Source organism: Apus apus, chromosome 2 (assembly GCF_020740795.1).
Source record: "Apus apus isolate bApuApu2 chromosome 2, bApuApu2.pri.cur, whole genome shotgun sequence".
NCBI classification, from domain to species: domain Eukaryota; kingdom Metazoa; phylum Chordata; class Aves; order Apodiformes; family Apodidae; genus Apus; species Apus apus.
The window spans coordinates 15,205,659-15,220,954 of record NC_067283.1 but is presented as its reverse complement, the minus strand read 5'-3'; the positions used below and the strand labels follow the sequence as shown (position 1 = coordinate 15,220,954).

The 15,296-nt window shown below is 39.6% G+C and overlaps 1 protein-coding gene across 8 annotated transcripts in view; it reads right to left on the bottom strand.

The window, feature by feature from the left end:
- Nucleotides 1-15,296, bottom strand: part of EPC1 (enhancer of polycomb homolog 1) — a 69,760-nt gene that overhangs the window by 36,730 nt on the left and 17,734 nt on the right. For 6 of the 8 annotated variants that reach the window (XM_051609634.1, XM_051609636.1, XM_051609635.1 and 3 more), the window contains exon 1: nucleotides 14,917-15,296. This exon is cut by the window's right edge and continues 53 nt beyond it. The exons of the other annotated variants lie outside the window; for them this stretch is intronic. In XM_051609634.1, coding sequence (XP_051465594.1) covers nucleotides 14,917-15,069 — 153 coding nt within the window. In that variant the 5' untranslated portion in view covers nucleotides 15,070-15,296. The remainder of the gene's footprint in view (nucleotides 1-14,916) is intronic. 8 annotated transcript variants of the gene reach the window in all.

Sequence of the window (15,296 nt, the reverse complement as noted above, 5' to 3'; positions counted from 1 at the left end):
TAAATATACAGCATTACTAGTAACCAAATTCTTCAAAGGACAGAGAACATTTTTGGAAACTAACTGCAAGACAACTGTGGATTTTATAGGAGTGCCACTTCACCTAACTCCATCTCAAAAAGGAGGCCGTGGATATCCATGCAGAGGGCAACAATAACAGCACAAGAAACAGCCATACCTTAACAGCTGCTCTCTCCCTGAACCACAGGGTATCAGAAGCAGGGACTGCAAGACACATTTTAGTCTTTGTGTTCAGCAGTCAACCACAGGGCTTGAGAGATACCCAACACATATGCAACTTATTTTGGGGGAAAAGGCAAATGAACAAAAAACACTAGTAAAAACATGAAATCAGTGAATGAACCATGGGTTTAGATGGGGCCCATAACACACAAAAACTACCACAACTGTACCTTGCCATAAGATTGCTTCATTTACAACTTTCTAGTCAGGTTTAACAACCTCTTCTGTAAAGTACAGTTTCATTATTTCAAGCAGTCATTCACATTTGAATAGTAACAGAACTTGATTCATATTTATACTGAACATTATAGAGTATTCAAGCTATGTGGGGACAGCATACGATCAAAATGATTATCAACTAACCCAAATATCAACATTAGTGTAAACTTGTTCACTGACAGGTTAAGGCTCAGCAGCTCATGTCAGACAGCCAAAAATAAGCTTGCTGCAACAACCTAAAAAATCTAAGAATCATTTAAGAAGTCACATGCATTCCAAATAAAAAGCTCATATGTAATAGCTCCGTTAAAAAAAATTCAAACTAAAGAGGTTTCCAGAGAATCACCTTAAACTATTGAGTTTCTCATTTAAGAAATAAATGAACAAGAAAACCCTTTTAACGTTACCCACTTCAGCGCTACAGGGGAAAAAATAAAGTCTGTAGAAAAAGCACATGCTGAATCACAATCATGGCTAAATGCTAGTCTGTTAAACAAGGACACTTTTGTAGACACCATGGTATCTGCATTTTAAGTACTTTATTCCTCTGTAAAACACACAATGGAAATAAACTGTCACAACGATGAGCAGAAACACGCACTGCACAAACATGCACAAGTTGGCAAAGCATGTACCTAATCTTGCCCTTCAGTAACTGTCACATTGTCAATGGTATCAAAGCTCCCCTCTCATACTCTTCAAAATGACAACTTTTATCTTAAGAAAAAAAATCCCAACAAAATAAACCCATAAGCATTGCTGTTTGCAGCTCTTAGTAAGAGAAGAGTCTCGCCCATGTACCCAGACAGAAAGGTATCAAGAGAGCTGCTAAGACATTTGAGAAAAATAAAGTAACCTCCTTCCTGAAAGTACAAATGCTAGAGAGCTACTCATGATTTACTTTACCTAAGGCATTTAGTAAAGAAAAAAATTACTTAGCCATCAGTATAGAAATACTTGTAAAAATGCATTCATTAAAGCATTAGTAAAACCTACCAACACTTTTTCAACTCAACTGTCTAAGCTTCTATATTCACAACACACAACAGATCAGTTTCAGGTCTGATACTACAAAGGTAGAAAAGTGCTTCTTCAAAAGTGACAGTGACAACTGCAATACTGAATAACTTAAAATATATTTTCCACATATTACACCGTGATGAGCTTATCTAGGTACTTCCTGCTGCAGATGTTCAGTCTTCACTTTGTGAATCTGCAGATGTAGGCACTTTTCTTGTCTTAGAATAAACACTGCTACATTTGAATGCACGAAGATGCTACCTAGAGCAGAGACCTGTATTGGGCTCAAGGGCTCATACTAAATATCAACTTAAAAAGCCTTCTGATCAGTAAAACTGTGTTTTGAATTACGAAGTGCTACTTGCACCAAATCATTATTCTTTTAAGGTCAGCTATTCTTGGTGTCTTGTAATCTCCATGTTTATTTAGATTGCCTCTAAAAACACAAGACAGACTAACATTTCAAACTCATGACCTTTTACACGCCGTTATGATCAAACTTGTTTTTAAGTTTGGTGTAAACACTGAACAACCAAGACAAGTAGAAGTAAAAGCCATATGGAGTAGGGGAGGAAAGAAGGAAGAACAGAGGTGAATGGGAAAGGTTTACTACGTGGTCAAGTATTTCCTTAATGGTCATAAGCTCAACGCATTGTAACTGTCACTGTTATTCTCTCTGGGCACACAGTGAGAATTAAGTGTCTGACTGGGATAAAACAGACTACTGAATGTGATTTACAAGGAGACAGCACCAGTTAGCTCAGGCCACACTGTCAGTCTGAGCCCAAAGTTAGTTTTTTTGTTTCCCCAGTGAAGTGGTATTTTAATACCTTTCACCTATCCAGCATTCAAGTCAGTTCAGTATTGTCATTTATATACAAAATCAACAAAAAACCCAACACAAAACCCTCTCACATTTCCATTCCTTAGCTCTTTGCTCTTTATTGCATTAGTAAAAGCCTCAAACTACAACACAAATTCAGTACACACCATCTCTCAAAGAACAGATAACATTATTTCCTTCATCTCTCACAGGCCAAGTTAAACCCTGTCACAAAACTGCTGCTAGCTTCTCCACCACATGTAACTGTACACTGTTAGTGATTCTAAAGTTACAGTGATATGAACATCAATTATGTATATGCCTATATAGTTTGTATATATATATATTAATATAGTGAAGTGTAACAGACATTTTATACACTGCTCTGTGCCATTCCCAAATACTGAGTCCAAGAATACAGCCAATGTATCAGCAGAGAAATCTACATACAGGACTTCAGAAAATACCCTATTATGCTAGGCATCCTACCCTCTCCCTGTCACCACCTACTGCTTTGTTAACTACCAGAGGCTGCAAGTGAGATTTTGTACTTAACATTAGTTAGTCATGTCCCTTTTGTGCAAGGACTACTTTAGCTGTATTACCCTTAATGAATGTGCTTATAAAAGGTTATTTAGCACATCGTATGTTGGAAGACATCAACTTGACACTGAATACATTCGTAAGAGAACAAAATTCAGAGCTGCCTAATGTTACATTTCTAAATTACCAATTACAATCTCAGCTTCATCCTGCTTACCACGTTAAATGACTATTCTACAGGACTCCTGCATTTTTCCCTCCATCTTGTAAACAAAGGACCAAATAGCAAAATCAGTATTATCATGCAAGGTGAGAAAAAACAGGGATAGACATAAAAGGTTAACAAGAAATTCTAACAGAGATGACTAAGTGCTTGTCATAGTTTACTACCACGAAGTACAGTACTTCAGACCACACTTAAGCCCCAGTACTGTGGGGGTAGGCTGTTTCCCTTAGGTTTATCAACAGGACCACTGAAATATGGGAAGAGAAGTCTTCAAGACTAATACTTCAGAAGTTTTTACAACAACAGCTTGAAGACATCCAAAAGGTTTTTCAAATCTTTTTATTTTGCAGCTTTCAGTATTGCTGACAGCACATTTGTTCTGATAATTAACTAGAAAATACCAAATTAATTGCATTGCATAGCTTCTTCCTTAAGAAGGTTTACCCCTTTCCAAATTGCTAATTTAAGATAACTACCCTATGAAGCACTGTTAGTTATCCAGAAGATAAGATACTCCTATTTCTTCCATCTATTCAGTTTTAAGACAAAAATTGACCACGGAGAGTCAGTTCAGTAACTGTAAGCAGAAGTAAGATGATGTTCTCTCCATCCCTGGAAACTTTACTGCTGCCAAAACCTAGCTTTGGACCTCAAATTCCAATTCCACCTGTGCAGACAGCACCATCCACTGAAGTGGTGGTCTGACTTCCTTCAAATCCTCAGCAATAAACACTAACATTCCCAGGTAACGTGAACGTGTAATTCATATTTAACAAGTTGGAAAGAGCCAAGTCTTGAAACAATCCAGAGAGTACACTTCTCAGCTAGCATTTAGCTCTCTGAACATCTGAAGAGAAATTAAACCACAGCATGAAACACATGTACACTCTCCCTGTTAACAGTGGGAATAAACTACAAAGACAAGACAAATATCCAGTATAAACACAGACATGAACTCTACACAGACTGCTGACCACAGCACAAACAGTCTGGGATAAGAGACACACTCCAACAAATGTATTGCTTAATCTTCCCTTTCTCTATAAACTAAAAAAATGCTTCTTATCTAGAATTCCCCTGAGCCCAGGCCAAGTAACTGGTCAACCTTACATTGCTGAGAGACAGGACAATGATATTAGAGAGAAGACTAGCACTGGAAAATGTTCAATTTTTTATTGTTTTTTTTTTCCCAGAACATTATACCAGGGAAATTACAATTTAAAACAAGCAAAACCAAGATGTCAGATTACTTGGTAATGTGAAAAAAATAAATATGTGAGGTACATCAACCACTGGATACAACATTTTAAAATAATCAGGTTACTAAATCATGCATAGGGAACTTGTTTACCTGCTGAAATACATCAGTAATGAATAAACTTAGGGCTTGGCTTTACAGGTTTGATTCTTTTTGATAGGCTCTTATTTACCAATGGGAATATCCATAAACATTTTCCTATTGCTTCCAGATGGCTTTGGAACGTCATAGTACCCTGTCATACAATGAAACCGTTACCTTCTCACTCAACTAGTTACACAACATGCCCTTGATGTTAACACAAAGTTATAGCTAGTAGACTCTTGGCAGTACACCTTCCTCAGTAACAAACTTACTGGGAGCACCTGAAACCTTCTCTTCCCTCACCAACTTTTCCAGATTTTGTCAATGCTAAGGTTTTATTTTTATTCCTATGACACACATTCCTAGCCCACACTCCAACTACCTAAAAGCCACTTAAAGCTCCCAAAGACAACATTAACAACTACCATCTATCAGCTAAAGGTTTTTCTACAGTAAAAATACAGATGCTATGGAAAACCAGGCCAGACATAAGGGTTAATGTATTAATGACAATCACTTCCTCCAATAAAGCCCTGAAGATTAAAAAAAAAAAATCTCACTGCATTCTCTTCCAGTTCAAGACATGACAACTTTGTTTTCAATCTTCAGCAATCACTAAGCAAATTTCTAAACATTTTCTCATTACAAGACACCTGAGAGTCTTGGAATATACTTCTCCTTCAGAGGAAGGCTGAGAAAATGAACATGCAACAGAAAATTCTCTTAGACACTCAACCTACAGCTCTGGTAAAATTTTTATTTTTTACAAAGACACGTTGTAAACATGCATGTTTCACTAATTTCCCACATACTTTTTTTGTACTGAACTAACCCTACATGACTGACAAAAAAGGGAAGGCGGCTTACTCTGGTTTTGGTAGCTCAAGTTCTTTCCCCTCATATGAACTGCAAGAAAATGAAGTCTTGTCTGTTGACTTAAGTTTGTTGAAGTTCTAACACAATGAAATACATTAGCTGCCCAAAACAAACTGTGAATACTAAACTATCTTTATTCCTAATAGCTAAACAGTCTCATATAGATAGTACTTTGTCTATTTTAAGCCCACAGCATCTTAATCTGAAAGCAGACCTAGTGCACGAATAATAACTTTATTCCAAGAAAACAGAATATAAACAGCAAGAGAAAGGCAAGCAAAGTCATCATGTTTGACAAAGAACACATCATAGTAAAAAAATAAAAATTGAGAAAAAGAGGAGAGTACATAAATTTATCCATAAACATCTGAACTATCTAACCGTTTTGTAGAAGTAACCCACTCAAAGGATTCCGGTAACTATATAAAAATTCTGCAGGGCTCAGATTCAAATTAGCTCTTACCTGTAGTCTTACTCCTAAACTTTCTAATAAAAGCATCCTATTTTAAATTTACTTCTTTCCTGAGATATATCTAGGTTACTGAACCATAAATACTATAAATCAGACCACAATACTGTAAATTTTCTTCCTGAAGTCAGCTCCTATTTTCTGCCACCCCTCTCAGAATCCTTCTACTTGTACTTGAAGTAGTGAGAAAAATCAAATACAAAAAAAGGCACACAGGACACTTTCTGCTGAAATACTAATACAGGATCTAGGGCACGGGGGTATAAATTTAACACACAATTAAAAGCTGCATTTCTTAAGCAAAAACAAAGGCCCAGGGAAAACCAGGAACACAATTTTATCACAAGTGTTTAAATACATTTAAAGAGCACAAAACTAGAGAACGTAAAAACACAAGAGAACAGGACATTTAAAAAAACTAAATACTGGGAAACTGCTGGGAGAAAAGGCATCACATACAACACAGACAGACTAACATGGGTAATGATAGTGAACAGAGAGAAAAGTAAACGTTTCAAGTTATGTCAGGTGTTTGTGCAACTATGCTGAGAAAGGCATTTTGGGTGAGACTCACTACACAACAGTTTGGCAAAGCAACTTGCCAAACATTCCTTCTTTCCAAAACAAGCTCTGCCATCTTGTAACCCACAATCATTACATCCTTGTACAAAATTCTCCAGTTTTGAAAAGGAAAATCTGGAAACAAGTCTCTTCAGAATCCAACTTCTCATGTTAACACCTTCCAAGCAGCCATGTCTAATGAGTGAAGAATATGAAGACTCTTTTTATGGAGAGGGTGGTCATGCAGTGGAACCGGCATCCTGGAGAGACAGTTGATGCCCCAAGCCTGTCTGTGTTTTAAGAGGCATCTGGACAATGTCCTTAATGACATGCTTTAACTTGGTCAGCCCTGAACTGGTCAGACAGTTGGACTGGATGACTGCTGTAGGTCCCTTCCAACTGAAATAGTAAAATTTTAACAGTAAAGGGACAGTAGTAGGAAATATATATATATAATATAGGGCAGCCTTTGACACAAGTATCTCTCCTCAAATACGTCTTTGAGGCAACCTACAAGATCTCTAACTAATTTGTATTTACAACTAGGAAGGAACATCCCTGAAGTAATGTTATAAAGGTATGAATGACAACCAGTGTTGGAAAGCAATCCTTTGCAACACTACCCTCTTGAAAGCTTCCAATTTAAAAAGCATTAATTTCTTAACTCCTGATCAAATATAAAGGAAACAAATTTTTAAGAATGGTACTTAAAGAGGACAGTTTCCTCTCTCAGTGAGAATACCTGTGCTTGAAGAGACTGACAGAACAGGAAGTTTTCAAAGTTTTATTCCACCCTCAGTTCACGCAATTCACCTTACTTATTCAATCACAAAGATCCTCCCAGAACCAGGTTAGTCCTTGAATGTACACAGAGCTGAATACACAGAAACTGAGACACAGGCGAAAGGGAGAGCAGAGCATACACAAAGGCTCACAACAGAAAGACGATACATACGGATACAAAAGAAGCAGCCAGCACTTTTATTCTGATATATTAGCAATTTTATGTATTTGTTGATATTAGAGATAGTTTTTCCTCTTATAGGAAGAAATTGGAAATGAAGTGGGGAAAAGAACATGTAACTTAGCATATACACCTGAGGCCAGTGAACTACAGTATTCTGTTCTAGCAGAGCAAGACTTCCACACAAATACACACTCCTTTAAAACAAAGACTTGAAAAAGTAATGTATTGACTTAGAGGTATTAAAAACTTACACTGAATACTCTTTACAAGTGCTATTGAAATCACTGCACATACATTTCTGAGAAACATTATAATTATGGCACAGTGATTGAGACAACAACAAGCAAAGTGATCTATGCAAAGAAAACATTTGTAGACTAAAGGGCTTGCCACATTGCTTTTTTTCTCTCCCTGAAATAAATTAGTATTAGGCAGGTTCCTATGAACTATTTCAGTTTTACTGGAATAAAATACTACATATTAGCTGTCAAAATGAAAAGAAAAATAAAATCATGTCACCTTGATCCCCAAACACTAAGGTTACTGAAATATTCTCCCTTCCCATTCTTAATATTACTAATACAACGAATATCCCAGCCTTTGCTGAAATCCATTCTGTGATAGATAACATCTGAAAAATGGCCAGGAAGTTAACCTTACAGAGCTCCTCCCTAAGACAGGCTGTGAAAATTACCAGAAGCCATACAAGCCTGACCTTAAAATGACTTACTGTTTAACCTGACATAAGCTCTTCTCCTTTAACTCCAAAACCCTGCCAGTTATATTCCTTCTTGTTTTATTAAGACTACTGTTAACAAAGTTAATCTTTGTGGGTTTTCTTCCCCCCCCAGTCAGTGTAAATACTTTTGAGAGAGATTTAAAATCTCTTCCAATAGTTAACCTCATTGTAAATAAAAGAGTACTAAGGAAGTTTAACATTTTTTTATCTTAAGTTTGAACACGAATAACTGGTCTTGCTGTAGTTTGCTATGCATACAGCCATGCTGTTACACGCCTTCTCTTTGTGCAACTACTGGGAAATCAAGAAAAGGTTAAAAATAATTTGAGAATGCATACATCAAACTAATTCCTTAAGACTGGTATACACTTTAATTTATCCTAAAAAAAGCAGGGAAAACCTAATTGCTTTTATATACATATGTAATTCTAACTAATTAGAAAAAAGAACATCCTCCACATGGAACAAATGTCTTGACTTGAAATTCTTCAAAAGTGAGCTTGCTAATTCATACTCTCCATCATTTCAAAACAGAACGTGGACCTACTGGAGAAGCCACTGACCTGCATAAGGCACTGATGATAAACTAACTCTTCCTGATATTTTCTTAAAACTTAAGTATTTTCAACATTACTTTACAGCATTGTATGAACATCTTCACTATTACGTTTAACTGACACCATATACAGAACTAACATCACATTATCAAACCACTTTCATGACAGTCCCCAGCACACAACTTCAAGTTACCACCTGACTTCTCCATGGCATAAAAACAGACCCTCTATCTTGTTTGCTAAGCTTCTATGGAGAACTGCTAGTTTCCAGGAAGTTGTCAGATTCCATAGGTGTCATCTATACTTCTTGTTACTAGATCAAAGTGGTAAGTTTTGCTCCTTCTGATTTCAAATTGGGATGGGCACTCTCATCTCAGCTTCAAACAAGTTCCACCAATCTGAAACATGAGTCTATGCCACCACTATCCTTTTGACTTCAAAAGGAAAATTCACTGTTGGTACAGGTGAGTTCATACCACAGAATGAACAAGGTTTTTTGGGTACTCAGACAGTGTATAAATACCTCATTATAGAAGCTACTTCTCAACACCAGCCAGGCTTCCTAACTTGCACGAATGTTCAGGTGCACAGAATAGCTTTCAACGTAAACCAATGGAACAGGAAGTTTTGGTATAACTGAAGATGAAATATCCAGTAAGCTGCCGCTATTACTACATAGCTGGGACCTCAGCATGGGGTCAGGGGGAAGTAAACAAACTCTTTTCAGGACTTGAGTATTTTGACATGGTATAGGAGTTTTCTTACACTTGAAATTTGGCCATCTGTGGTGAGCTGTCACATTTTTTCCTCTCAAATTTCTCTGGCTAAGGATCTTGGATCTTTTTCACATAAGTGTATCTGAAGTAAATTACTAAGATCAACACCAAAATAAAAGGTAAAATCAAAATCACTATATGAACTCGCAGAAAATCTGTGAGGTGTCTGTTGACTGTTGTTTTCAACAAAATTTCAGCAAACCCTTGTTTGTCTGTTGCCCTTCCAACAAATTTTCAAACACGTATGCTCTTAGGAATCTAATCTATGAGCTATGTGTGTTTAAAGTGCAAAAAAGATTAGACTGGTATATAAAATTAATGCCTCCTACATGAGCAAGCAGAAAAGCTGGACAAAGGGGAACACAATACAAATAGGAAGTAACACTCGTACAGTTTGCAGGACTCCTGAATCAGGACTATGCAAAAAAAGTCTCTCTATTCTCCCCATTTACTTCAAGATCCTTTAATGTTTCAGCTATCCTGGTGGAGAGACCACTAGAAGACTTCAGTGCATCTGTGTTAAGATTATACTTGACGTCTACAAACTGGGGAGAGCAGGGAATGCAACAGACACAGATGTGACACACACAGATTCTCTTCTGTTAGAAAGCAAAAATCTTTATAGCAACTTCCCTGACCCTACATCAAAGAAATAAAAAAATCCAGACTTGAAATGGATTATTCAGTTACAGTAGAGTTCTGATTGCCCCTACAAGATCCGAAACCACTTTGTAACAGTGAATCGTGCATCAGCAAGACAGAGGTTATTTTAAGAGTATTTAGATGTCATGTACACAGTTGTTTAATTAGCAGAAATTCTATCTATTAGCAACACTAGCTAAATTAGAAAGCAAGCTCCAATTCTGAAGTCTGAACCTTAACAGAAGCCCATATAGTGCATCACTGGGGAAATCTAGGATAAGAAAGCTGCTACTCCAGAATTATGATGAGGGCGAAGATTAACTATGTTTGTCAGAAGAGGGAGTGAAGTGTAATACAATAAAACAAAACTTCTCACCGCCTGATACTCCTTCCCCTGCCTCAACACCAAGGACAGAGACACCAGGATTGAGAAAAGTTTACTTGATTGACAGAAAATATACATGTAACCTATACAAACTTCCACATGCACAAGACCAAATGGAAATGTAACATCCAAAACCCTAGTATGACCACTGTAATATCAGCATTTACATCCAGGCAACCAACTCAAAAAAAACCCTGAACAAAAAAAACTTCAAACTCATTATAATTCCTATACCCACAGGACTGTTACTGACTCTGGAAATGTCATCAACATAGCCCTATTCTCCTATTTAGAAAATTCGTTTATCTGATGTATACCACAGCTCTTTATCAAAAGTGCCTCTTCTCACACACCAGTATTTGTTAAGGCACTACTTCAGCTAAAGAAGTTCACACTTCCTGACATTTTAAATGTGCCTTACAGATGTTGATATGAGGTGCTTCAAACACATTCTTTCTTAAAAAAACCCAAAACAATAAACAATATTCACAGTTTTCCACAAGGAATTTTTTTTTCAGTTATGTACAAAGTCTCAGAAAACCCCATGTTTCAATTCATTTTTAATCTAAGAAGATCTAGATGCTAGGGATGCAGTGTGTGCCCTGTGTCCTATGCTCTTTCAGAAAAACGCAGGAAAAACAAGTATCATTTTCCTTGGTGTGGCTGGAGGCCATCAAATGTAGAGATACCTGTAAAACTACATATGCTCTCTTTCTGAAATGTAAGTTACTGAACATGTTCACAGAGATTCGATTTGCCTTATTTTTCCAGTAAAGCATTTTATCTCAAATAATGACAGTTACCTGTGCTCTGCTTTTACAGGTGTGTCTCCTTTCAGTATAGAAACTGAATTGCAGTTTAGGAAAGAAAAGCAACATCCCCCTCAAAAAACAGAGAGCAGGTCACACAAATTAACACCTTAACAAAAAAACCTTTCACAAAAGATAAACAAACCAAATCAATCTACTTCTTCATTCAGGCAGTTATAAATTTAAGTGGACTTGTTAACCAAACGTGCATTACTATATTAACAGTGGTCCATTGTCTTTTTCTCACAATTGCAGCACTAGGGATGTGTTTTGTGCAAAAACGGTATTTTGAGGTAATACAGGAGATGGCTAGTGTTGCATAATGTCAGTATATTCTGATGGCTTTTTTTTTTTTTAAGAGATGCTTGCCTCCTGATAGTTTTTAGTTTCTTAGATTTAGCAGCAGACTTGGCAACAGCCATAATGTGTTTACTCTAGAAACTTGAGAGCTAAACCAACTGTCAGAACACAGTATCAGTTGATACCTTCAAGTACCACTGTTTGTGTGCCAAAGAGCTTTTTACTGTAGTCTCTTACCTCCGAAAAAAAGCACTAACTGAAGTTAAGACCTTACTAAGCAGAAAGGTATACTCGTTAACAGAATTAATCACTTCAAGGCCCTTAGTTGCCACTTCCTTTTAAAGTTACTATATCCCTCTTATCAGTTGCATATTTTAAACTCAGATCAACTTAGCAAGGTTGTTTTTCCTTCGTGACTCTGACAGAACATCATTGCTCCACTGAAGTTTCCAGTTGTAATAATGAAGATGTACTACTTTCCATATTTATTCTTTGTAGGAACAGGAGATGGGAGAAAGATAAGATGAAAGGGAAGCAAAATAGCTTCCTTTTTGTGCATCAAAACACTAATTAGTCATTTAAATATCTTGTGACTTGATGCTTGAATATTAAATCTCTTTGATTGCATTTTTCCCTAGGGAAAGTTATTTAGTCAAGAGGAGAGCTCTTAACTCCAAATATGTGTTCATTTAAAATTACATTTATGCAAAACTCAAGGCAACGTTAGAATTCTATTTATAAAATAGTTATAAATGTCTGTTCACACTACCTTAGGCTGCCTGCTCCCCCCAGATTCTTAAGGACACTTTGCCATCTGTTTGATAAAGAAATGCATCATACAAAAATATCTATTATTTTCACAAGTATTATGAAAAAAAATCCTCTAACTCAAGGTTTCAACTGCTATATAACACAAACAACTCCCAGCTTTCCTAACTCTTTCATGGTGTGAAGCTTGGGAAACAGAATGCAGTAAGGTATTAAACCTGTGAGGTCTGCAATATTTTTAGACAACAACCATGTCTCTTTGCTGTCTGTTCATAAAACTGAAGAGGAAAGCTCTGGGGCAACATGAGGGAAGGAAGGAAATGTAGCAAGTCTGCAGAAATAATAAGGGGGAAGAGTTTAACATCAACTATTTTATGGAAGAAGCTCAAAAAGGATTCAGGAAGACACCTGTGTTTACTGATGGCAAACAAACTTATCTTGGGGGTGTGTGTTTGTGTTTTAAGTATGTGTACACACAAAGGCATGTGCAAACTTTAACTGTGGAAAGTGTCTACTTACACCTATAGCTCTGAAGTTTAACCCTCAAAGCTAGATTTAATAAACAAAAGCCTCACATTAACCACAGAAACAAGTCTTATAATTAATGTTTTAAAGTCTTCCCTTGCCCATGACTGCATCTCCTTAGCTGGGATATCTTTCTGGGTTTATGAAGGCTATATAGTTACCCTGGGTAATTTTCTTGCCTGAAAACTTTTAACTGTCAGGCAAACAGTAAAAGAGAAAGATCGCAACCTGACATTTCTACATATAGAAATGCATGCCTGCACATTCGCTCACTTTGAGAAACAGAATCAGTAAGCATGCATTATAGAAACATTTAAAACTCATGTACAAATGGACGTTAAGGGTGCTGTCTCTCATATTCAGAATCTACAGGTATCAATTCAGAATCCATCTACTGGGTCAAAAAAATCCCACAAGCCTCTTAGTATGGCTACCTACTACCTAAATACTACTACTAAATGTACACCACGTTAAAGTTTTGAGCACCTTCACCTCACAAAAATAAACACCACCAAAACAGAACCGTGAAAAAAAAACAAAACCCCCACACTTCACAATATTGGTTTCAGTGGATGTTCAAAGTAACTTAAGACTTGGACAGGACATGGAAATACTGAATTATGATAAAATGGTAGGTAGTTACATTAGAAAAGCTTCAGAATAGTAGAAGAAAGGAGACAACAACATGCAAAGAGTATTGCTCTCTAGAAATCGTTCAGCCTAAAGATATTTCATAAAAATTCACAGAATCAGTGAACTTAGAGGAATAGCACCAAAGACTACATTTAAAGAAGGTATGTGTATTTAACGATTAAAGAACTAACTTGAAGTTTGTACATCTAGAAATATAAACAGGAACTCTACAGCCTGTCACCTTCGAAGGATAACGGAAGCCTGACAGCTAGCAAAACTCAACTCTATGAAATTGTCACGTTTGCTCTCATCACTCAATTTCAAAACTGGTTTACGTAACTATTTCTACAGTTCTCTATTTCCTGTGCTTAATGTACAAACGGGGAAAACTGAGTATATGTTCTCTGTATAATTAAAGATCTGCACATTTCAGCAGGGATCTTCAGCAATAACAGCTATCGAACGTTTGCACCTATCTTGGAATGTGCTGAGTGAATGATTAAATGATCACGAAGTTCGAAAAGGCTTAAGTTTCATTCTCCGCTAAGACACCAAAACTGGGAAGGAAGTGACAGACTTTTGGCCTCCAAACTTCGACTTTCTTACTTTGAGAAGTATTTCAGACCTGACTTCTGTACGTCTACGCAATTAACATCACAATTTTGCTTACATCATGCCTGTTTCTGAACGCATTTCTCGGGTCTTCAAATAAATCTGTAGAGAAACCCTCACACTTCCTACTCCTGGCAGCAAACGAAAACCAACGAGCAGCACAGAGCTGTGTCAACGCTGGAGGAGCTCAACGGCAGCCCCGGGCTCCCGCCGGGTTGGCGCTGACCGGCGGCAGCCCAAGCTTTACCGCCCGCTCAGGAGGAGACACGCCGTCGCAACACGTGCGCGGGGGCGCCGGCAAAGACACAACCAGGCTCCCGCCGCCCGCACGGGGCCCGGCTCAGCTCCCCGCACACCGGCCCTCCCGCCCGCCCCGGGCCGGCGCGCGCTCCCGCGCCACCCGCCACAACTTCCTCGCGCCACCCGCCGCCGCCCCCCGCGGCAGGCCCGGCTCGGCAGCGCCCCCCGGTGGAGCAGCGCGGGCGCAGCGCGGGCGCGGCGCGGCCGCCGCCGAGGCCCCTCTCCCCGCCGCTGCCGCACAAGGGCCGGCCCCAGAACCGAGAGACAAAATGGCGGTAGCCCGCGGTGTCACGTGACCCCCTTTGTGCCTGTCGGGGCCCGGGGAACGGGCCGCCCGCTGCGGCGGGGAGCGGGCGGCGGCGAGAAGGGGCCGCGGGAAAGCGCTGGGGGAAGGTGCGGCGAAGGGCCGCCGCGACCGGCGCCCTTCCTCCCCAGGTCTCGTCCCCCCCCTCCCGGCGGGCGGGGAGAGCGGGGAGAAGATGGCGGCCATTTTGTGCTTGCGCAGAGGCGAAGGTGGGGGCCCCGGGTGCGGGGGGGATGGAGGGACCCGGCCGAGGGGAGGGGGGGGGGGTCTCACGTACCGACTCCTCTTCCTTCTCCATGCCCGTGGGCATCTGCGGCACGGCCCGGTTAATGGAGGCATATTCGGCCAAGTCAGGCAGGTCCTCGCAGCGGAAGACGGGCAGCGGCTTGGACGCGTCCAGCGCCCGGGCCCGGAACGACAGTTTGCTCATGTTAGGCGGCGATGGCGGCTCCGGCTGGGGAGGGGGGGGCGACAGCAAGAGCGCTCCGAGCTGAGAGCCGGACCCCGCCGAGCGCTCTCATGGAGGTACCGGGGCTCCCCCGGCAGGGCGGGGCGCACTCCGACAAGGGGCCCGGCGGCGCCGGCTGGCGCGGCTGGGCTGGGCGCTGGCTCCTCTCCTCCGCCGCTCCGGCTCCGCTCAATACGCCACGGCCAACA